We start from the raw sequence: 25724 nt of genomic DNA, 5'->3' as shown, positions 1-25724 counted from the left end.
TGCTGATGATGTTTTCCATGTTCCCTACCTCCATGTGTCACTTGAAATGGGTTCACTGGCATTTCATTGTAGTTTTCCCATCAAATAGAGCTTATACAAAACATCTCCTAAAAGGGTGTCGGTTGCTCGTTTGGCCTCAGGCTTTTTACACTGGACATTTAATGTTAAAGGATGTCTCTTTTAATGTAAATGTTACTTGCTATTCATTTTCTGAAGTTCTTTTTAGTATCTCCTGTCAGTTTACACAGTGACAGACATCTTCTGCATGTTAGCTGTCAAGGATGTACTTGAGAAGGTCAGCAGTGCATACTCATTGACTTTATCACAGAAGCAGAGAAGCCTTAAACTCCAAACATTTTCTACCCCACTAAAGACATTCAGATTGTGTTGGTGCTTTTTAAGCAGCTGCCTCAGTTGAAGGCACTCAATGTTTATACTGTGAGCAACGTCTCATTATAATTCCGACATCTTGGCAACGCAGCTTTCAGAGGATATGCGGTTGCTCGGATATGCTCCTTGAAATATCCTTGTAAAGTCTACTCCGCTACAATGTATGCATCTTCCAATGAGAATCTGCTTTCCTGCTTTTGTTAGGTACATATGGACCAGATGAAGGTTGGGCATCATCTTTCCCAGAATGTAAGGAAAGAAACCAATCACCAATCAATATTGTGGACCAAGATACCAAAGTATCCACTGAGTTTCAGGAACTGACACTGGAGGGCTTTGATACAGAATCTTCAAACAAGACATCTATGAAGAACACTGGCAAAACAGGTGCAGTAAACAAATAAGTCCGTACTTTTACCTGTTGTTTATCTGTTGATTCGTGAAAGTAAATTCCAATGAAAATGTAAATTCCAAAAAAAGGCTGCATGCAGATCATAAGAGGCACACATACTGTAGAAGTGTGTTTTTTTAGGACCGTGATTTCACTTCTTCTCTGAACGCAGACGCTCCGTTATAGTTAAAGGCATTTTTTTATTCATCTTCTGTCTGTACTATTGACATCAAATCTTGGAGTGGTTTCTTTTACAGTCACAAATCCTCACATACAGCTAACACCACTTCTAGTTGACTGCGTCCAAATTTTGATTACTATGATATTTTTCACAGGTCAGTCTCAAAAACCTCTTTCACCAACTTGACATCATTTATCACTTTGCCATCTGCTTTATAACTCATTTACCATTTAACTATTTAGCTATTACTGCAAACTCTAGGGGCCCCACAGCGGCCGAGTGGTTAGCATGTCAGCCACACAGTTGGGTGTGTGGAGTTGGCATTTCTCCTTGTACGTTGGGTTTTCTCTGTGTAACCGTTCCCTCCTACATTCCAAAAACATGCATGTTAGGTTCATTGGTGACTACGAATTGTCAAAATGTGAATGGTTGTTGGTCTATATGTGCCCTGCGATTGGCTGGCAAACAATAATTTACAAGTTTGTACCTGAGCTGGGATAGGCTCCAGCATACCCGGCAAACCGGATAAGGATAAGAATGAAGATAAGTGGTGGAACACAGACTTACCGCATTACCAGAGAACACTGAAAATACATGAAACAGCATCATGAAATGACTTTTTCCACGAATTAAATAATGAATTCGAACAAATCATTTTTATTAGATTTGTATTTGGGAAAAATTAAAACATCATATCGAAAATCTGGGGCGGCGCGGCAGTTGAGTGGTTAGCGCGCAGACCTCACAGATCGACCAGGGTTCAATTCCACCCTCTGCACACACCTCGTTTGCATGTTCTTCCCGTGCATGTGTGGTTATGAATTTGAATGTGAATGGTTGTTTGTCTATACATGCCCTGTGATTGGCTGGCAACCAGTCCAGGGTGTACCCCGGGAGGAAAAACGGTAGAAAATGAATGAATGAATGAATGAGAAAGCTGCGTTTCTTTGTGAGACCATGGTGCTTGCCCGGATGTAATGAGAGACTGGTGTTCAGCAGTCAGGCACGGGGACAGAGTGACACAGACTGCTCGCCTCGACGCTGGCTGGTTGTCACTCCCAGCAACGGGAGTTAGTTAGCATCCGTATTTTGCTTTGTAAAAACACTACCTTTCACCCCAACTGGGTTTCAGATGCTGTTTTCAATCAGTAATAGCGGATTTTGACCAGGTGATTATTCCATTGCATTTAGTTGCTATTTACTTCTGCGCTTGGGCATTCTCCTGTTTGCACTGTTAGCATTAGATTGCAAACGTTTAGGCTGTCGACAGTGTAACGTGCACATTCACTTTAAACGGTTAAGTAAGTAAGGTTTGTGAACTTAGGCTTGTGTAGAATTGGATGCACTTCTGGGTGATATTTGGTACCTTTAAGTTAGTGTGGGGGGGTTCATGTTGACAATTATATTGTAATGACAGCTGACTTCTATATGTAAAATGACAATAAAGGGCATTCTGATTCTGATTCTAAATAACTACATGTCAGGATGGCTGTATTCAGTTGGCCATTTATTTGTAACAGCAACATACAGCACTTCCTGTCTTGCACACTGATTCTCATCACGGCATCAACACACCCCAACACACCCCAAGCCTCAGTCTTATATTATATAGCGTGTAACCAGCTTGCTGAACCTGACTGCCCTCTATAGCTTACGCCTGAAACAGCAACTTGGACCAATATAGTATACCCAATGCTACAATATTTTAGCCATCGGTGAGATTATGGCTGTTATTATTATTTTTTCCTCACAGGTTCATTGATGAATTCATGAAAAAAATCATTGGTAATTTTTTTCCTGATTATTATTATTTGTATTTATCATTTAAAATTTTACTCAAATACAAATACTTTTCCGACTTCAACACATAAATAAAATACGGGCTGATTCCTTGACTGCAAGATTTCACTGCACAACCAGGTTGATTTACCTTTCCGGTAGTAAAGATATGTACATTGTCACATGTACAGTCAGCATCAAAATGTATGTTGATACCCAGCTCATCCATGTAGACCTTCTAGAGGATTTTTTTTATTATTTTTTTTAAATGTGGGTAAGCCTTATAAAAAACTTTTTTTTGTTTATCAAATTTCACCTAAAAAACCTACCGCTTATCCTCACAAGGGTCGCTGGGGGTGCTGGAGCCTATCCCCAGCTGTCATCTGGCGAGAGGCGGGGTACACCCTGAACTGGTTGCCAGCCAATCACAGGGCACATATAACCAAACAACCATTCACACTCACATTCATACCTATGGACAATTTGGAGTCACCAATTAACCTAGCATGTTTTTGGAATGTGGGAGGAAACCGGAGTACCCGGAGAAAAACCCACGCATGCACGGGGAGAACATGCACAGAGATGGCCTAGGTTGGAATTGAACTTGGGTCTGAGTGCTAACCACTCATCTGCCGTGCAGCTCACCTAAAAAATGAAATTTCAAAACTTTGCTTTCTCACTGTCTGTGTCATATTTGTAAATTCCACTGAATAGAAGATGAAAAGAAATGTAGGTTAATCTAATAATGACTGCTCTTGTTGGCACATATTTGTGTCACACAGGTGTTGCATCACTTCTCTGCTTCTGATTATAAAGCAGGACATTTTCAATATGAAGCCAGTCATTTGTGATAACGATTACACATTCCATTTTCATTCAGGCACCAGCTGCTGAGAATGAGGGCAAAGGCCTGTCAACTGCCTGTAGGAATTAAGACAGGGCCATCTGCATTTCTCTTTTTTCCGCATCTCACAGACCCTCCTTGACAGCTGGAGGTATTTTACAATTTCAGGTTGTCAGGAAGCTGGATGGCTATTTCCCCTCAGAGAGGCAGATGCTAAAGGTGTTTGGCAAGGCTATGGACGACATGTTGAGCAGTTCCTATGCCACTACCCTGTGCCTCAAGCACAATGATGGTTTATTTTTTACCATTCAAATATGGAACACTGAGATAACTGGATTTTCTCCAGCTACTCCGGTTTCCTCCCACATTCCAAAAACGTGCATTATGGTTAATTGGCGACTCCAAATTGTCCATAGATATGAATGTGAGTGTGAATGGTTGTTTGTCTATGTGTGCCCTGTGATTGGCTGGCGACAAGTTCAGTGTGTACCCTGCCTCTCGCCCGTGTTTTCCATGTGTCTTCCATGTGTCTTCCATGTGTCTCCCATGTGTCTCCCATGTGTCTTCCATGTGTCTTCCATGTGTCTTCCATGTTTACCTATGAGAGACTGAATAGCAACCTGTGAGCTCATTAGTCGGAGAGTGGAGAGTAGCAATAATTGCCCTGTCAAGCTGGTTCCATTGAAAATTTGGAAGAGGTGACTATATAAAAAAGTAGACTCTCCAAAAGGTAGCTGCTAGGTATATGGATATTGTGCTTCGGTCCATACCAAAATCTTTTCCATATTTGCATGCATGACTGAACACAGGCCCGTTTTCTGCTGAGGAAAAAAAAACCTCCAAAAAAACAGTTTTAAAATGTAAGGAAAATTCATAAATTGTGATACAAAATGAGAATATGTGTTCATTTTCTTTCATGCTATTTGCAATGGGGTAATGGATGTAAGTTTTTGTCAACTTAGTTGTCACGGTACGGCTTGAGAGCTTTAAGGTTCGACCCCAGGATGCAGAGAGCAGGACCAATAGCAGGTAAATAATGTTTATTGCACGCAATAATTGCAGCAGCAGGAAAAAACAACTCAGGTAGCTGACGGACAAACAACAGTGATCCCACAAAGGGAGAAGCGCACACCTGAACTAAATAGACCAATACAAATTAGGGACAGGTGTGGATGAGTGGGGCAACCAAGGAAGACAGGGCAAAACAGGAAGTTAAATACAAAATAAGAGTCCAGAACGGAAACCAAACAAACTGTCACGAGGGAACCCACACAGGGCGTGACATTAGTCCTCGACATTTTTCTATTTGAAAGCTTGTGGATTGAAGTGTATTTTCTTTTTCTAAAATTGGTTTCTTTGAGATTGAACTGACACGGATGTATCGCATGTGTTTAGGGACGGATGTGTTGTGTAGCAGTTATCATAACAAATGTTGCCCATGTTGTTCCCCATACTGGGGTCCAGCACTATTAAAAAAAACGTTTATTTTACAGACAATGACAGACAATGCAACAAAAACATTTAAATGTTGAAAAGTCCACCAAAAATATGAACAGCCGTGAAAGCAAAAAGCCATGCCGTTTCTGTCCCTCCTTCATAGTGCATGGCTAACAAAACAAATGTGGCTGCCATTTTTTTCTGTTAATAATGCATGCATACCAGGCAGTTTCTCTGCGACAGTTGATGTTTTACCTGCAGTGGGAATCACCTTCAGTGACTGTGATGGAGATGGGAAAAATGACATTCTTCTGCATAACAAACGAAAACCATGGCGCAACTTTTGTGGTCTGCAGGACCTTTGTTTTTTGAATATTACCAAATGACTGACAGATTTATCAAATGTTGAAGAATTGCCTTTTGGGGTTTTTACCATATACAGCATAACCTGCATAGATGTAGAACATTGGACTGTTCCAACCTGAGGGACAAACCATATAAGGACACATGAGACGTGAAGTCAAAAGATTTAATTCAAATCTAATGTAATATTTAATTTAAATATTGACTGTGTTTTCTGATTAAGTGTTCTCTTTTTTTGCAAAATAGAACCCTCTGAAACCCCTCCCATGCCCAATGTTACAAATGGAAAAAGACTTAGCTAAAAGTAGCCCCGAGTGACGACATTCTTTGAAAAATCATTTCTCTTTGAATATTTTCTTGCTAAGATAAAAGTCGTTTTAAGATAAAAAGTTGTCTTGCTACAAGAGCCATCTGCCAGAGCTTTGAAGCTAACTTTACCAATCAAAATACTCTTTTCGTTCTCCATTTCTGCTCAATATTTGTTCCAGCTTGTGGCTACAGAGTTCCCGTGCTTCAATCAAACTGAAATATATATTAGATTAATTGCAGTTTTCAAATTAATTAATCGGGATTAATCACCATGTCTGACTAGGTATGAAATATGCCAATTTTTATTTAATTTAATTTCATTGAAAGAAAGACAAATTATAGTGCAGGATTATGTATATGTCTATGTATTAACTTTTTAATTAAATGAAGAGATGGCACACATGTCTGAAAATCTATTTACCTAAAACTACCCTACTGTAATGCTTAGCTAGCAGTTAGCAACATAAACAAATGCACAGCAACATAACATGTCAATGGTGCACATTCACAGACTGTCATTCTTTACATGTTAAGTCCTGCTGTTAAGGGATAATACGAGGGGTGTTCTCATCGATTGGTCAATATCAGTGAAAAAGCTTAGTATCGATATCGGACGATACTTGCTTTAAAAGCAGATGCCCTGTGCCTATCGAAAAAAAATTCCTGTCTTTGTGAGAGTGATATAACTTTTTGCACTTGAAATTAGAGCCCATTATGTTTAATGCATTTTATTTTGTTTTTAAAAGTTCTTGACTGTCTGTTGAGGCATGGTTGTGACCCCAGAATGAAGCTACAGGAGCGTAGTGCAGGTAAAAAGTATTTCTTTTAATAATGATTGCAGATAAGCAGAGAAAACGGCAAACTGGCCAAACAAAGCAAACAAATGACAATGAACCAACAAAGGAAGGAGCACACACCTGAAGTCAATCTAAGGGAGTGTAATTAGAAACAGGTGTGGGAGATAGGAAACACGGAAGCAAGGCAAGACAGGAAGTGAATACCAAAATAAGAGCGTCCAAGGAGAAACTAAGCTAAAAAGAGAACTTGAACACACTGTCACACAGGAATCAACACAGTGGCCAAATACTCTTGACAAATTCATTCATTCATTCATTTTCTACCGCTTTTCCTCACGAGGGTCGCGGGGGGTGCTGGAGCCTATCCCAGCCGTCTTTGGGCGAGAAGCGGGGTACACCCTGGACTGGTTGCCAGCCAATCACAGGGCACATATAGACAAACAACCATTCACACTCACATTCATACCTATGGACAATTTGGAGTCGCCAATTAACCTAGCATGTTTTTGGAATGAGAGATGGCCGAGGGTGGAATTGAATCCTGGTCTCCTAGCTGTGAGGTCTGCGCGCTAACCACTAGACCGCCGTGCCGCCGTCTTGACAAATTAATGTTATTTATTTTGATACAATGTACTTGCATTATTATATGAAATAATGAAAAAATGTTTAAAAAAAAAATGTCAAAACAATCTAGGACAATTATTTTCTCGCAAAATTTATGTTGAGGTTTTGAGATCAGCCTTTATCTGCGTTACAAGCACCAATAACTTTGCCTTCTAATTAGAACAATTTAGGTAAGTTTCAGTAACAGTTGTACATGAAGATGTTGTACTGTAATGTACTCTTTCCTCTTTCTCATTAGTTCTATTTTCTTTTTGTTTCTTTCCTCCAGTGGCCATTGTGCTCAAAGATGATTATTTTGTGAGGGGAGCAGGTCTACCAGGGAGATTTAAGGCAGAGAAAGTGGAGTTTCACTGGGGGCCAAGCAACGGATCAGAGGGCTCTGAGCACAGCATCGATGGCCGACATTATCCGGTGGAGGTAAACACATTTGTCAAGCCTTGATCTGCAGTTCCATGAATAAACAGTATACTGAAGGTAATTCTTTACAACCTTCTATGATCATGTCTGCACTAACACTGTGTGTGCAGCTTAGAGGATTGAGCATTTTCACTGTACTTTGGTCATTACCATTTGCTATTCTTTTCTTTAGTGTATTTTTCAGTAAATAGTACACAAAATGAGTGAGGACTATCATGGTTAAAGACATACAGTATATAGATTCTGTGGCATCATGAATACAATGTATAGTTTTAAACAGACCTTTAGTGGCCAATATTTAGTGTATAATATAATACAATATTTAGTCAACACAGTTGTTTATTACATGTATTCCCTATAGTTGTTGTAGTTGTCCTATGTGTGTATTTAGTACCTGTTATATGTGGATGAGTGGTTAGGAGACTAGAGTTCAATTCCACCCTCGGCCATCTCTGTGTGGAGTTTGCATGTTCTCCCCGTGCATGCGTAGGTTTTCTCCGGGTACTCCGGTTTCCTCCCACATTCCAAAAACAAATGAATGAATGAATGAATGTTGTGATACCGTTTTAGTGTTTGTGCCATGATTGTAGTGAGTGTTCTTTCGATGAAAACCACATGCCTTTCTCTATGTGACAAGCATGGTTGTTTGTCTATATGTGCCCTGTGATTGGCTGGCCACCAGTCCAGGGTGTACCCCGCCTCACGCCCGAAGACAGCTGGGATAGGCTCCAGCACCCCCGCGACCCTCGTGAGGAAAAGCGGTAGAAAATGAATGAATGAATGAAGTTTGTAGCATATGCGCTCCTTGTTTTTGTCTATTTTTCAGTTGTCCTAAACGCCTAGTCATGTTTGTTGTATTTCCACCGTTTTCACCGAGTTTAGCATTGTGTGACGCTTGTGACATACTGGTTTTTCCTTGCCATCAGGGTCATACTTGATATGAAATTCAAAGCGGTCCCAAAAACCAGATGAGTGTGAATGTGGGAGGCCTGTTAGCAAATAATGCAACACGAACACCTTTGCAGTTGTAGGAAAAGGGTCCCCGTGTTTATTTAACACAGCACTTATATAGACCTCATGAACACTAGCAATGACGTGGATTTCCAGAATTCAGTCCTTATCTGGTCATGCCTCCTAACTGGACCTAAGTATTTTGGCAGAACATCTTGGACTCCAAACACATCCGAAAACATCTTGTGTAACAATCAGGTCACGTGGCCCTTTTAAGTTCAACTAGAGTTTACCAAAAAGAAAAGTCATATGCAATGTGCAAGAAAGTAGTCATTTTACAATGTATGCCCCCCTTTTGGGGGTACCAAACCCCCAAAACAGCAAACAATGTCGATTGGTCCAGTCTTGGCCCCTTGGCACATTACCATTTTCCAAAAAGAATTCATATGGCGTTCAAGGGGATCTCGTTGCCTTCTTGTCCTGGAATATGGGCATGGGGAAGTGTTGTGGGCTGGGGTTCGGGGCCCAGGGCGAGGGCAGAATTGGTTAAGAGCAATGTTTCTGCTCACATTATCACCGCCCAGAGGATTATTGTGTCTCTGTACAACTGCTTTGTTCTTGAGACAGTAAATATAAAACTGCGTAATTGTTTTATAATGACTGTTTTATACGGATACACGTATTGTTGCACAAATAGCCAATAGATAAACCCCAACAAGAGATTAATGTTAGCGATTCAATATTGTACTTTAATTCACTGAACTTGATGTTGTTGTCTATGCATTTGTAGTCAGTGTTATAATACAAGATTTAATGAGAAAATATTTTTTTAACCTTACATTGATTAATTTTCTTGTACCTTACTCAGACAGTTGAATGACTACTAATGTCTTTCATGTTCCTTTTTTTTTTGCTTGTCACTTCCATTTCTTTCACCGGCGCTCCAACCCGTCTTTCAGTGGGTGGTGGAAAAGAGAAGGGTTTTGTGCAAGTGGTCTCCATGAATAATGCATGATTTACAAGGCTTGTCATTTAGTAATTGTAGTGTAATGGGGCCCTTGAATGGCATGATGAAGTAGGGACCTACTACTCCCCTACCTGCTGTTTTAAACAGTAATGTTCTATTTGATATGCCAAGCACATCTATCACAACCCTCAGCTGGAGGGCCTCACCCTATGTGTGTTTTGTGTGTGTGTGTGCGTGTGTGTGTGCGTGTGTGTGTGTGTGTCCTTTACAACTACGCTATACTTGGCATTGGAAAGCTTCCGTCTATAAAATCCTGTCTTTATTTTCCTTAAATGTGCGTGATGACTGAATCTTAGTAATTTTTGTGTATTTGGGTCATTCTCAGTCATTATGCTGTACGTTTGCTGTACATTTGCATTTGATGACCGATCATCAAATTCTATAATGACACGATCATCCACAGTCATTCATTCATTCATTCATTTTGTACCGCTTTTCTTCACGAGGGTTGCGGGGGGTGCTGGAGCCTATTCCAGCTGTCTTCGGCGGGGTACACCCTGGACTGGTCGCCAGCCAATCACAGGGCACATATAGACAAACAACCATTCACACTCACATTCATACCTATGGACAATTTGGAGTCGCCAATTAACCTAGCATGTTTTTGGAATGTGGGAGGAAACCGGAGTACCCGGAGAAAACCCACGCATGCACGGGGAGAACATGTAAACTCCACACAGAGATGGCCGAGGGTGGAATTGAACCCTGGTCTCCTCGCTGCCGCCCTACATGGCAATATGATAAAGTTAATACAACACGTGGCAACATAAACTGCCTCAATTTTCATTAAAATGTCACCATTTGGTGTCCAAAAGAAGTGGATCTATTAACTGAATCAGACACTTTTAAGCAATATCGACAATATGAGGACCTGATGAGTTAACACGTTGTTGATATAAACGGGTCAACTTAAATGGCTTCCACTGTACCCGTGTTTCATACTGTTAAGTTGCCACATTGCAGTTTTCACTTTTTTATTATTTATGGCTGGCTGGTTAAAAATTGACGACAAATACAAATATTTTGAAAAATGTGGACAACTACCATAAAACAGCTTGCTTTTGATAAAACAGCAGTGGAACCTCATTGCTGAGTGTCCTCGTTAGCGTAGATGCTAAGCTATGCATTCTGTTTGAATGCCACTTGCCAAATCTCATTTTTATCTTCATATCCCCTTCCAAACATTCCAGACATGATAAATGAGAGGAGCAAAGGATGGGAAGATAGAGAGGGAAGGGAGCCATGTGCCGTGTGGCTGCAGAACTTTCGCCCACCTGCTCAGATAAGAGAAGCACTGCAAATTAATACACTCTAGGAGGGCCGCGTCTCTCTTTGCCTGGCCGTGGGTATCACAGATAAAGATGTGTCATTGATAAATGAGATTTTATTTGCTTTGTGGGAAATTGAATTTCTGCCCCTAAATCTCCAGATGAATAACGATAACACTGGGAACACTTCATTTTTTGGACTGTTCAATCCCTATGATGTGTGTATGTTTTGTTTTCCTAATCATAACTGGTGTGGTATGGTTTATTTGTTTCAATTTTTTTTAATGCAAAACTTTGCATTATTGTACACACTAAAAAGATGGTTTGATGATAATAGATTGTCCTTGAACCTAAGTAAAACTAAAATCATGCTGTTTGGTAACAGCAGAAAGGACATGTACCAGCAAATACAAATAGACGGTGTAGACATTGAAAGGGTGAATGAAAATAAATTTCTGCGGATCATAATAGATGAAAATATGAGCTGGAAACCTCATATTACAAATATACAACATAAGGTGGCCAGAAATATTTCAGTATTGAACAAAGCTAAATTTGTTCTCAATCAGAAATCACACACTCTTTATTGCTCTCTGGTTCTACCATATCTTACTTATTGTGTGGAAATATGGGCTAATAACTATAAAAGCAATCTTCACTCGCTAAATGTACTGCAAAAAAGGTCAGTAAGGATAATTCATAATGCCGCCTACAGAGAACATACTAACTCCTTATTTCTAAAATCACAAATACTTCAACTTGCTGATATAGTTCATCTTCAAACAGCTAAAATAATGCATAAGGCTAAAAATAACCAATTAGCTAAAAATGTCATCCAATACTTCTCTACAAGAGAGGAGAAATATGATCTCAGGGAAGAAGTACATTTGAAACACTTATATGCTAGGACTACGTTAACAAGCCATAGCATTTCAGTATGTGGAATCAAACTATGGAATGGATTGAGTAAGGAAATCAAACAATGCACAACGATGGGCCAATTCAAGAAACAATACAAGCAGTTGATGTGTGTGGAACCGATAACCTGTCATTGGACAACAGTAGACTCTTTGGAAATATAATGTATTAGCAGTGCAAATGTGCAAATGGACAATTCTGTAATACAGAGTAGCAAAAACAACTATTTCCTGCGGATCCCAACAAGGTACATAAGGTAAACAGGGTTTGCTTGCTTAGTTATTATGGTGCTTTATAGATAAGCATATTATTGTTGATCTTAGTTAATGGTATCCTCGTTCTTATGACCAATCCCTCTCTATTTATGCTTTTTGGTTATTTATTGGCTGTTTTTGTTCTCTTGCGCTCAGCCGGCAACTTTCCATTAAACCATTAAAGATAACTGATGTCTGCCCAGATCAACTCCCTTACTTTTTTCTATTTATAATTCGACTTCCCTTGAGTTAGAACATGTGCCATTCCGAACAAAATATCAAATTTCCCTGCCTGTCCTCAATGGCACAATTTTACCTCAAGACCAAATAAATGCTGTCCGATTATCTGTGTTTTGATAATATTTTAAATCATCAAAATTATCATCAGTGTACGTGTTAATGCAGGATCACAGCATGGATATCAAAGAATGTAATGTTGTTAATGTTGTTATTTTTTACAGGCTTCATAGTTGAAATAGATTACTAAATACTGCATTGTAAACTTGCTGAAATTTCTCACGTTATAATGCACAGAAAAAGGAAAGAAATATGTTTCATGTTTCACATAAGGGTTGTGAATGATGGACAAAATTCCAAAAAAGTACAGTTCTTTACAGTACTTTAAGAGGTTAACACAGATTTCATGATGTTGTGGTTATCTCTGAACATAGGAGTACCAGTTTGGGGAGCTCTGTGTCCCTTCTCTTCCTATCTGTAGCAGTGATGGAGATGAAGGGCTACATCATGTGACCTTTGACGGACAGTGAAAGGCCAGTGGCCAGTGAATTTGAAACTCCATCATGTATCTTATATGGAGAAAGAGTATGAAGCTGCATCCAACCTCCTTGATGTCCATGCTCTGTGCTCTCAGCAAGGACGTGCACTCCATCTGGTGCACTTTGTTTTCACACAAAGCCTTGCTTGTGTCACTTCAGATCTGGCAGTCCCTCTGGGGGGGATCAGTCTTGCAGTACTGTCAGCATGACAGCCTTGCCTGCACCACCGAGTACCACGTACTTTACATTTTCATCCAAAGCATTCGGTCAGACACATGTTTCCTCTTTATTTCATGAATATGGTTTGTCGGATTAGTTATATGTGAAAGTTACTGTACTGAGTGGTAGATGTCTACATGCTATTGGTATGCTATTATTACAGTAAAAATGATGTCATTACTGTAACTGTATGGCTGTAATTGTGTTTACTACCACGGTTCATGTCTTCATTGTTACTATTGCTACTGGTAAGTTGGACTGTTCCATTTCACTGATATCATCTCCATTGTGACCCTTAGCCATCATTGACATTTAACTGTTCTGTTTGTCACTGTTGTTGTTATGGGAATTCTTGTTGCTGCTGTTTTTGTCTCTCGCTCTACTGCCCCCCCACCCCAGTTTCTCTTCTTCTTCTTGCTCCGGTCCGGTCGCTCCAAATGCACATCAAATAATGGCAAATAAAATTTCATGGTACAGGGAAGTTGGAGCCAACACCTTTCCTGACACAGAGCAAATCTGTTTAGCATGTAAGGGCATTTAGATCAACAATACTATCTGCCCCAATGGCTGGACGGGACAAAAAAAAAACACAAAAAAACTGTACTGTAAGCAGAGCTCAACATAATAACATGTTTGAGTAGTAGTGCTTAATCTCTAAACATTGTCTATGTTATTCTATATGCAACTTTTTCAATTTCCTATCTTTATCCTGCCCCTTTTTTGACATTCAGTTATTTCTACATTTGCTCTTTAAATACGTGTAAATAGTATGTGTTTATTGTTGTGTGTTTATGTTTTTGTCATTCCTTGTAAATGTAAATGTATTTAGTTTTTTTATTCAATGTACATAAGTAAATGTGTATTCAGTGTATATTTAAATATGGAGCAATGTGTGTATTTACCTACTTATCCAGTTTGTGTTCTGTGTAATTGCCCCCACTTCCCTCCCTTCAGCTTGTTACGTGATGAGCAAACACTTCAGTGTGAGTACTGCTTGTTAGGACTCGGTATGTTGGAGCATGCTTTGTTCCAAAGGAACTGATTCTGCCAGTATTCAGTATGCGGTAGCTTAAGGTTAGTACAATCTGCAATGACATCATTTAAAATGTTTTTAATTATTAAATAAGTCAGTTCACGGTCTGCTCAATTCAACCATGTTTGAACTCCCACCGTACAGACTAAGAACTAGGTGCTCTACTAACTGAGCTACACACCTGCAATTGATTCAGCAGGACGTGTGTAGTTGTAGGCTGTGTAGTTCTTTTGAGTCGAGTACTGGGAATAAAATGCAAAATGAAATATTAGCAATTAGGCCATTGTTAGCTGACATATTATGTCACAGCAATGTTTGTCTTCATTCATTCATTTTCTACCGCTTTTTCCTCACGAGGGTCGCGGGGGTGCTGGAGCCTAACTCAGCTGTCTTGGGTACACCCTGGACTGGTGGCCAGCCAATCACAGGGCACATATAGACAAACAACCATTCACACTCACATTCATACCTATGGACAATTTGGAGTCACCAATTAACCTAGCATGTTTTTGGAATGTGGGAGGAAACCGGAGTACCCGGAGAAAACCCACGCATGCACGGGGAGAACATGCAAACTCCACACAGAGATGGCCGAAGGTGGAATTGAACCCTGGTCTCCTAGCTGTGAGGTCTGCGCGCTAACCACTAGACTGCCGTGCCGCCCCTGTTTGTCTTCTTATATTAAAATATTTGCTGGAGGAATGAGCACTCTGAGACATCAATCACATTGATGAATGCATACATGGGATATGAACCAAAAAATGAAAAAACTACAAGAACACAGCATTCACACAATGAACAAACAGAAACAAACAGGACTACATCAGCAAATGTTTATGATGGTTATCAAATACCATCATGGAGAAAACAATGTATTAAATATCCATCCATCCATCTATTTTCTATACCGCTTATCCTCAATAGCCACAGTGATATTACTGAAATGAAACAGTCAAACATAATACAGTAAACCTCGGATATATCGGATTCAATTGTTCCCACTGGTTTTGTCCGATATAAGCGAAATCCGTTATATGCGTATACCGGAAAATGTCCGTTTTACGCATATATCAGATTTATATCCGGTATATGCGTAAATCGGATTTTATCCGTTATAAAAAGGCACTTCCTTGACTATGTTTCCAATGTACCTGGACTGGGCAATGAAAAGAGACGTAAGGTAATGAGAATTTAACTTTATTGGATCCCATACATTTCAATAGCATGTGACGTCATTATCGTTTGCACTTACGTTTATCGTTTTGTTTCTAAACCTCGCTAATAGCAACAAGAAGGCATTTCTACAGATTTGAGAATATTTTTTTTTTATTTTGTTGTACATGCTCATGTACATGTCTGTAATTCATACAAAGATGTTATAATCTTCAGCTTTGGCTGTGAACATGGATCAAAGATGGATCAAAGGCCACGATGCGGCCATCCGATGTATGCAAGGGAAATTGGAACGGGACTGGAGATTTTGTCCGAAATAGGCAACATCCGTTATAAAAAATCCGATATATGCAATGAATTTTTATTGGAAATGCATTACAGAAAAATTGGTTCTTTTTTATCTGTCCGTTGTGAGCGAATTTCCAATATATCCGAGTCCGATATATCCGAGGTTTACTGTAGTAGTAACTGGTGAAGGCAATTAGTCGAAATTGCGTGTTAATGCCTTTAATTGGTTGAGAAATGTGGAAGTGGTGACAGCTCTGCAGATTTAAGGCATTTTGCATTAGGAAACATTGAAATGTGGAAAAGTGGGAATTAATAGAATGTACAAAATGGCATAAATGGACTGAAAAAGTAAAATGCTTTAATGTTGCAATGGTCTGAATCGGTTGAGAAAGGTGCAACCAGTTAGAAGTTTTCAAATCAAAAGACATTTTGCATTACCAAAAATTGTATTTTGCGTTGCAGAAGAAAAATTATGGGAATTTTTGGTCTGTGTTGAATGACTTTATATTGGAATGGCTTGGATCCGTTTAGAAATGTGGCAGTAGTAATAGGAAATGAAAGTAGCGGAGGTTAAAGTAGTGTCTGTACTTCCATTTGGAAAACGCTGTCTTCTCACTAGAGTCCTCCTTACTCGCCATCTCTCGCTATGCTGCATCCACTACCCGGCACTTTGGATGTGCTCGAAACACCCGCCCACCCAAGTTCTCTGATTGGCTGAAGACACAATCTTACTAAACCTTAGCCAATCCTCATTGCTTGTGTGGTTATCTCACCCCCTCCCTTGTCACTCTGCAACACTTTCACACTCTCACTGCACTGCAGATTAGTTATGAAGTCGGTGATATATTTTTAGGCAGCTATGCTGACGGTAAGAGTAATTAGTTAGATTACCCATTACTGAAAAAAGTAACGGCGTTATTCCCATCACTGGTGAAAAGTCTACATTCTTCTGTTTTCTCTGGCATGTGGTGTTTCTAAAAATAGAACAGGTGTACCTGATCTAGTGACCCATTTTTGAACTTTTTGGTTAATCGAGTCGCCATGGTTACAGGAACCTTTTCAAAAGGCAAATACCGACCTAGCCCTGAGCGTCACGATTCCGGATGTGTAACGTGTGGGGGTCTGCACAAAAATGGGAAGAATAAGATATAATAATAATAGCTAAGCGGGAGGAATGTTACGAAGATGCAGAGCCCCCATTGACTGCTGTTTTGCAGCTGTCAATGGGGGCATGCCCATAATCATCATAATAATAATAATAACTAAAGAGGAATCTTAAGATTGGCTGGCTGCTCTGCTATGCAGAGCCCCCATTAACTGCTGTTTTGCAGCTGTCAGTGGGGGCCTGCATTGCATTGCATGCCCATAATAAAGTTTTTATCTTATTATAAAAAGTAACTAGTTTCTGGCAAAAAAAAAATCTTCAAAAGAATTAATTCATTATAATTTCTTAATATTTTTTTTTTCTTATGTGAAAATTGCTGGACAAGATATTTTTTTCCTTTTATTAAAAAAAATGGGACTTTCTTGAAATTTTGTTTTTGCATGTAACAATACGCTCAGTGGCCACTTATCTTGGAGAACTTCCAGTTTGAAGTCTGGTCATGGTGAGGCGCTATGAATCAATTGTTAGGTGTGGTCTTGAGCTCATAATGTCAAAATGTGAACGGCTTGATAAAGAGGATTGTTTAAATAGCAGTTTAAAATTTACCCAGGACATGTATTGATCCATTCATGGCTTTTTTAAATTTTATTGCTTGGACTCTTGTCAGAAGAAGAAGACGAACAAGTTGTGCAAAAAGAGTTGGACATCTGCATTTAGATGTTTTGATTAGGTCACATTAAATTAACCTGTAAAGGATATAGTGCATTTTAGGATTTAATTTACATTTCACTTGAAAGCCCAGTCTCCCAAACTGTGTGTATACACACACATGCGCACAGTACATAAGGTTTATAAAGAGAGTAAACAAGTTTTGGGAATATAAACTTTTATTATTAGATCTATTGATCTATCCTCATGGTGCAGTTTCTTGCATTAATCTTATATCAGTATGTAAGACTTTTCAAATTCTTGCACCCATAATCTTTACCACTTTCTTTTATCCATTTATAACCTAAGAGCACATCTTGAGTGTGGAATGAAGTCAGCCCTGAATTAGTTTTTGTTTATGGACTGCTGATGGTCGGAGCAATAGCCTGAAAGAAATCCATTTATATGGTAAACACAAAAACCCAAACTCAATTGCTGCCATACCTGACATGAAGGTTTGAAAACCCAAGAACTTTGATCATATCCTCATGAACGTAATGAATTGGCTATCTCAAAATTCCATAAAGGACAATTATAATAAAAATGAGTTTTCTTAACAACAACAGAGAATATTATCTAAGTTACTATTACTAACTTAGATTGATATTGCTTATGAAAATGCAGGCACTCGTCAACTTTTGTTAAACAATGTTTTGAAATACTTCTTATTCCCATTTATTTATTTATTTATTTATTTATCTATCATTCATTCATTCATTCATTCATTCATTTATTTATTTATTTATTTATTTATTTATTTATTTATTTATTTATTTATTTATTTATTTATTTATTTATTTATTTATTTATTTAATAATTAATGTTTCTCCAACATTATATTATGTTGACAACCACAAACTGGTAGGTGCCAAGGTCCGACCTCACTGAGTGTACTTGGATGGTAGACAGGGCTTGATTTTTTTTTCATTGTTCCCATAATGCATTTCTTTGAGAAAACCATTTCATTGAAGGAGCATAAACATGGTGCTGCTATGTTGCTTCGAGCAACCAGGGGGAGTCAGAGGGTCGGCCCCAAAGAGGTTCTGTCTGACAAACCGGTCGACGCCTCGGAACGGGAAGCGGTCCCCGTTCCAACACTGTTTAAAGTGGGGATGGTGGCCTGCTGACCTCGTCTGTGGATGTCGTCGGACGGTGTAAGGAATACTTTGGAAAAATCCTTACATTCCATAGAGTAAGCAGAGTCAGAAGACACATAGCAGACAGGCTGTGGTATCAGGGGTGGTCGAAATGCTTCGGGGGTTGACGAGTTTCGCCCTGAATTCCTCAAGGCTCTGGATGTGGAGAGACTGACTTGGCCGACACGTCTCTTCAACATTGCGTGGAAGTCGAGAACAGTACCTTTGCCTTGGCAGATGGGAGTGATGGTCCCAGAAGGGGGATCGGAGGGTGTGTTCCAACTACTAGGTTCCAACTACCAACTAGGGGTATCACATTCCTCGGCCTCCCTGGGAAAGTCTATTCCATCTCTGGTTCCAGGGCTCTTGCTATGCGTCGAGGTGAGTCCGACTACTACAAGCCGGAACTTCTCAACCTCACGCACCAGCTCAGGCTCCTTCCCTACCAGAGAGGTGACATTGCACCTTCCAAGAGCTAGCTTCTGTAGCTGAGGATCGGACCACCAAGGTCTCCCCCTCCAGCCGCCACACAACTCACTCTGCACCTGACACTTGTGCCCCCCAAATGAGTGGTGAGCTCATTGGAGTGGGGACCCATGTAAGCTCTTCAGGCTGTGTCCGGCCGGGCCCCAAGGGTATAGGGCACCAGATATTCGCCATTGGGCCCTAGTGACCCGAGTCCAGGCAAGGGAAAATCTGGTCCAAAGTTTAAACTCATCACAAGGGTCATTTTGTTTGTCTACATTTGAAACAATTGAAACTACTAGAACTACTGTTTTCATTTTGTTAGGGAAGTTTCTAGTCTTAAATGCTAACTTACTGATTAAGGATCAACCGATATATATCGGCCAACCGATATATCGGGCCGATATTTGCTTTTTTTTTCCTTGTATCTGTAAATATTTGTTTAAACATGAGACCTGGAATATTTGTTATCATGGTCATTTTTTCAAGTAAATTGATCAAAAGCAGTATCGATCACAAATATCGGCCCAAGCAAAATCGGCCATCGGCTGAGGGTGATGGAAAAAAATCGGTATCGGCATCGGCCCCAAAAAAAACATATCGGTCGATCCCTAGCAGTTGTACAATCACATTGATTACCCTTTTTATAGTAATCACTTTGACTCCTCCAACAACTCTTTCTTCTGTGTGCAGTCAGATTGCATACAACAGGGGTCTCAAACTCGCGGCCTGTGGATATGATATGTTGATATGACAGTTTGTTAGTGCGGTCCGCGCGAGTTTGATATGGATGCTTTATGGCATCATGTACCCAGAAATGACAACAAAGGATTTCCAGGCAGGAAACTACAGAAACTACAACTACAGACTACAACTACAACTTCATTTCTAAGTGCCTGTCTAATTCCTCACCATGCAAACAGCAGGGGTCAGACTGTGTTGGTTTCTTCTATTTACATTTTTGGAACCCTGTACATAGTTGCTGCTTCATTGCTCTAAATTTTTTTACAATATTTTCAATATTTTGAACTAATATTTTTTACATGTGTTTACTCTATGCCAGATGCAAATCTACATGTACAATTCGGACGACTTTGACAGCCTCAGTGCAGCACTCAAGGAGAAAAGAATCATCGCAGCCATGGTGGTTTTCTTTCAGGTTTGTATTCCTTTATATTCCTCTTTGTCAGTGTGTTTTTGGGATAAAATTGCATCTTTTGTATTAGAACTGTTAAGGTCAATGTGTGGTTGTGGAATTCAATAGTATTTTAAAGCCCACATAATGGGAATGTAACTTCTAAATTGCTTATGTCCACTTGTTTGGGTGCCTGGAGTGCCTGTCCAGCTATCACGTGTGGAATGACACAACCAAGTTGGTTGTGTTGCTGGCTGTTATAGAAAATGTGGAGCTATTTCAAGTGTTGCTCAACTGTGACGTAACAGCCGTCACACGCCCAGAACATGCAAGCTTCCTGAGCTAAGATCTGCCATTGTCTTTTCAGTGAGGGGGGAGGGGTTTATGTACATGTCAAAGCCAAAATCTAAGCAGACATTCAGTGTTCTTGGGTTTGCCATGGTCAGCCTTTCCCTAATGTCTACGTAGTGCTGGCCTACTGTTACACAGTTCACTCAGCCAGGCAAATGGCTTATAATGTCATGAGCCATTATCAACACACAAAAAAGGCTCATTTTATTCAGATTTTGGTGTGGGTGACTCATGAACATCATATATGACCATAGTACAACAGCCTCATCTAACACATCTCGTTTGAAATAACCATTATAATTATTTTTGAATACTTTTTTTAAGAATATGTAATGTGTATTGAACTCTTCTGATAAAATGTACTCTATATTAGTATACACAGTGGTGTGAAAATGTTTAAGGTTTTTTTTTTTTGCATGTTTGTCACGCTTAAATGTTTCAGATCACGAAAAAGTTTAAATAATAGTCAATGACAACACAACTGAAAACAAAATGCAGTTTTTAAATTAAATTGTTTTATTACTAAGGGCATTCAGTTCAACTCAATTCAGTTGTTAAGGGAGAAAAAATATGCAGAAAAAAATATATATCCAAACCAAGTGCACACACCTTTATGCTGTCATTTCTGGGTACATGATCCCATACAGCCTCCATATCAAACTCGTATGGACCGCACTAACATTAAACTTTCATATCAAGGCGGGGGCCTCAAACTAGCGTCCCGCAGGCCGCAAGTTTGAGACCCCTGGTCTACATGCAATTTGTAGTGTGGCGTGGAAACAAATAGAGCGCTACAGTATGAAATTTGCTCTGACTTCTTTAATACTTGGGGTAGAGAAGTGACTAATGTTTAAGTTCAGGTCATGGGTAGAATTAATTACTACATTCATTCATTCATTTTCTACCACTTATCCTCACGAGGGTCGCGGGGGTGCTGGAGCCTATCCCAGCTAGCTGTCTTCAGACGAGAGGCGGGGTACACCCTGGACTGGTCGCCAGCCAATCACAGGACACATATAGACAAACCATTCACACTCACATTCATACCTATGGACAATTTGGAGTCGCTAATTAACCTAGCATGTTTTTGGAATGTGGGAGGAAACCGGAGTACCCGGAGAAAACCCACACATGCATGGGTAGAACATGCAAACTCCACACAGAGATGGCCGAGGGTGGGATTGAACTCGCGTCTCCTAGCTGTGAGGTTTGCACGCTGCAGCCCTCACTACATTTAAATTAATTCATTAATTGTTAATTCAACCTCAAGTGTTGGTTGCACTATATTCAAATAAAACTTGAATGCATTTGCCATTGATTGTTTACTTGTTTGTATCCATAATTAATTTCCACCTGATTCCTTTACAAAAACAGTGGGAATCAAGGAAACTTCACCTGCACAGCCATCCAGGTGTTTATTTATTTATTTATGGCTAAAAAGCCACTGCATCAGTTTAAAGATACTTAATCATTTTGGATCGTATCATTCTCAATGAACCAATATCATCCTTGAATCGTATCAGCAAACAAGAATTGTGATATACTTTTAGGTTTTTCTCCCTTAACAACTGAATTGAGTTGAATTTATTGCCCTTAGAATACAATAACCTGGGTGAGTGGGGCTTGTGGCGGGTCCTGCAGCCCATGGCTTGCTCTGGCCGGTGCTGTGCTGGCTGGCCTGTCGGTCATGTGTCCCTCCCACGGCTCAGTTTGGGCAGTGTTGTGGGGTGGGCATGTGGGGCCCCATCCTTCCTGCTTCCCTGCACCACATGTAGGACCTTGGGGGGTTGGTCCACAGTTGGGCATGGTGGCAGTGAAGGGTTGCCTTTCGGTTGCTCCTTTACCCCCGGCATGCCTCTGACTCGGACACCCTTCAATTTAGGACTTGGTGGGGGACTGGGCAGGCATGGGACCCAGTTGTTTTGTCTGGTTTGCCTTTCTGGTTTGCTTGCACCGGGGGCGCGGTCTGCAGTGCTTCCCTTGGACAGTCCTGGATTGCGGACACTTCTGTGCGCTTGTGGGGCAGGAGGCTCTGCAATCTCCAGTTGCTGGTAGCCTGAATTCCGCTGCAGCGGCTTGTGGTTGCTGCACTGTGATGGCTGCTACGGAGGCCGGGCTGTGTGTTGAGGTGGGGCTTGGTCTCGCTTGCGGGGACTGGGGGCCTGGGGGCGCATGTGCCTTGGAGTTGGGGCTGCCGGGGGCGCGTTGCTCTGCTGGGCGGTTTATTACCGCTTGTCTTTGTGCTTCGTTGCTTTCCTTGGCTTTGCCTGTCCCCAGTCTGTCTTCAGGCTTGTCTGGGATGTTTCTCCGGTGCATGGGTGGTGCGCTGTTGGTTCTGTGTGCTGGGGGGTGGCAGGCTCCCGTTGGCCGCGGGGGTCAGTTGCTTGGTTTACCGCTGTTCTTGCCTTCTCGGCTCTGGTGCTTGGCCTCCTTGCAGCCTGGAGCTGTGACACTTGCACTCGGGGAATTTGCTGTCCGGCTGATGTTGGCTGGCGCGGCGGGGTGGGTTGCCTTGTTGCCCGCCCGTTGCTCATGTGCTGACTTTCCCCCTCGCCTGCTCTTTTGTCTGCTGGGGTTGAGGGGGGCCTGGGATCTTGTTGAGTGTGCACGCGTCTGCGTTGTTTTTATGTATTTATTGTTTTAATTACATTCCTTGCCGAAGATCTCCCTGTCTCTCTAAAGCTTTCTGTGCAGGTTATTGTGTGTAGTAGCTCTATAGGAGTCACAAATCACGAATCCCTTAACCCTGTGGAGTCGGAGGGGCACTGCATTGATGAACATTTCACCAGTCTATTCCATCTAATACGGTCATGGGCAAAGGCCTGAGTCTCTGCAAAATTCTTTCCTGTCCATTCTGTGATATTGTCTATCCACTTTTTTCTTGGTCTGCCTTGTTTCAATTTCCCCTGAAGTGTCCCTTGGGGGATGGTTTTTGATAGTCCGCTGGTTCCTGTCAGATGTCCATACCCCTTCAGCTTTCTTTTCTTCACTATGGTCTGGAGGTCTTCATATTGCTTCAGATGCTTTGCGATTGTCTTGCCCACTTCTTCATTTGGGATTCCAGTTCTATAGGAGTAATACAAAGTCCCGCAAATGAGTATAATGTCTTACCAGTAGTCTTTGTGTCTGATAGTGTAAGCGTATTATGTTCATGGTAAGATCCTAAATTCACATTCTGCCTTATTTTGTTACATCTGTATGAATAACGACCCATGTCTTTGCCATGCAGTCAGCACTGATTCAATCGCACGCTGAGCGCTATTAGTTATTATAATTATTGTGCATGCACAGCTACACAAATAATATTTGACTGATCATTTAGCTGAAGACATTGGAAATGATGTGCATGTGCAGTAGTGCAGGGATGAAGCCATCTTACCAGCAACTGTCGTCCACAACAGCCTGTAAGAAGGCCAGCCTTTCCTGTTCACAAAATCTTTGTAACCTTCAGATGGAGGGAGGATGGGGACATGGGTCCCGTCAATTAATCCCATGATCTGGGACAGGGGTGGGCAAACTACGGCCCGGGGGCCACATCCGGCCCACCAAGTGTTTGAATACGGCCCGCCCAATCTTTCCAAGGTATTTCATTTAAACTCAACATACAACCTGGCATCATGGCCTGAGCCAACCTTTTGATGGTTTTATCAATTTCGTTTTTTGACATGGTCTGTTGTTTACAAAGTGCTCCTGAAAAAAGGGACACAAGCACATAATAATAATAATAATTATTATTATTATTAGATTATTATTAGATTATTAGAATATTATAATTATTATTAGAAATATTATGATTATTATAATTATTATATTAATGCTAATTATTATATTAATTATATATAATATGATTGTTATATTTGCATATTTTACATAATAATATAATAATTATTATTTTAATTTTATTGTAATTATTATAATATTTTATTATTTTTAAAATATTTAAATATAAATATAAAATAATAAATAATAATAGCAGATTGCATGACAATTTTACAGATATAATAATACCAGGTGGACTGTTACGTGTAAAATATATAGTCTGCCCCCCCCGTAAATTTTGTCATATCAATGCGGCCCGTGAGTCAAAAAGTTTGCCCACCCCTGATCTGGGGTATGAATTGGGCTGCCTCGAATGGTCCCGCTATTTCACTGGCCTCTTCTTCATTTGGCATGCGAATCAGCTCGTTGATAAGTCTCCCAACCACTCCCTTACAGAAAATGTACATGAACTTTCGTACTGTGCTCTTATGGACTCCAAACTGGTTGACTACAAGTCGATACAACATCATCGCGACACGCATCATGCATGGGATTGGTGCCCTGACGGTGATTTCTTCGGCAACCATGAATCCCTTCACCTGTCCACAAAGTTTGATGAAGGACGCGCATCATCCTAAAATTCAGCTTCCACTCAGCGTCAGAGAACTCATACAGAACCACTTGCTCCCACCAATCTTTGCTGAGGACTTTCATCCACAGCTTTCGGGTACTCTGTGGTTGCACAGACAAACACGACACAAATCTCAAATTAATCCCATCCCCTCTACGCCTCTTCCTCGCTGTCATTTTCTGCAGGATCGCATGGGTTTCAAGTTTCACAAAAAGCGTAGCAACTGTCCCAACAACCATGGTAATCACACTCTCGTCTGCCATCTTTGATGAATCACGTGATGTTGTTTACGTTTTACTGCGCATGCCCCATTGACTATTCCGTTTGATTATAGCGGTGCATGTAGACATGAGATTGGAATATTCCTTTCCATGTATACACTGTTTTCTGGTACGTCATTCGGAACGATTCCATTCGGAAAGAGGAAAATCTCCTCATGTAAACGTGGCTAGTGATGATGCAGACTTGCGGTTGCCTATGCCTATAGGGTGTATTTTTTTTTTAATTGTTGATAACTGTTTTTGTTTTGCTTCTTTGACCTTTCTCTCCAGGGACAGTTCTTATCGTACAGCTTCGTATAAGTATGTAGACAGTGTTTGTATGCTTCATCCACATCTTTGGCACTGTACACACACTCCCTCTTCTAGATCCTTCTTGAAAGCGTTGATTCTGTCCTCTGAATATGGTCTTTGGACAGTCTTTGTAGCCTACGTTGGTCATTTGTTTTAAAGGGCCAGCCTTAGAGGGCCAGCCTTAAAGGGCCAGCCTTAGAGGGCCAGCCTTAAAGGGCCAGCCTTAGAGGGCCAGCCTTAAAGGGCCAGCCTTAAAGGGCCAGCCTTAGAGGGCCAGCCTTAAAGCTCCAGCCTTAAAGGGCCAGCTTACAGGGCCAGCCTTAGAGGGCCAGCCTTAGAGGGCCAGCCTTAGAGGGCCAGCCTTAAAGGGCCAGCCTTAAAGGGCCAGCCTTAAAGCTCCAGCCTTAAAGGGCCAGCTTACAG

General features: G+C 40.7%; 1 protein-coding gene across 1 annotated transcript in view; it reads left to right on the top strand.

Moving 5' to 3' along the window:
* The window catches only part of LOC131105890 (receptor-type tyrosine-protein phosphatase gamma-like), a 200090-nt gene that overhangs the window by 125800 nt on the left and 48566 nt on the right, over positions 1–25724 (top strand). The window contains exons 3-5 of the mRNA XM_058054370.2: positions 595–777; positions 7384–7532; positions 19917–20012. Coding sequence (XP_057910353.2) covers positions 595–777; positions 7384–7532; positions 19917–20012 — 428 coding nt within the window. The remainder of the gene's footprint in view (positions 1–594; positions 778–7383; positions 7533–19916; positions 20013–25724) is intronic.

Source organism: Doryrhamphus excisus, linkage group LG18 (genome assembly GCF_037039965.1).
Source record: "Doryrhamphus excisus strain RoL-2023G ecotype Guam linkage group LG18, RoL_Dexc_Guam_v1.1, whole genome shotgun sequence".
Lineage (NCBI taxonomy): Eukaryota > Metazoa > Chordata > Actinopteri > Syngnathiformes > Syngnathidae > Doryrhamphus > Doryrhamphus excisus.
Note: the sequence above shows the minus strand (reverse complement) of the source record. Positions and strands in the feature narration are given on the sequence as shown.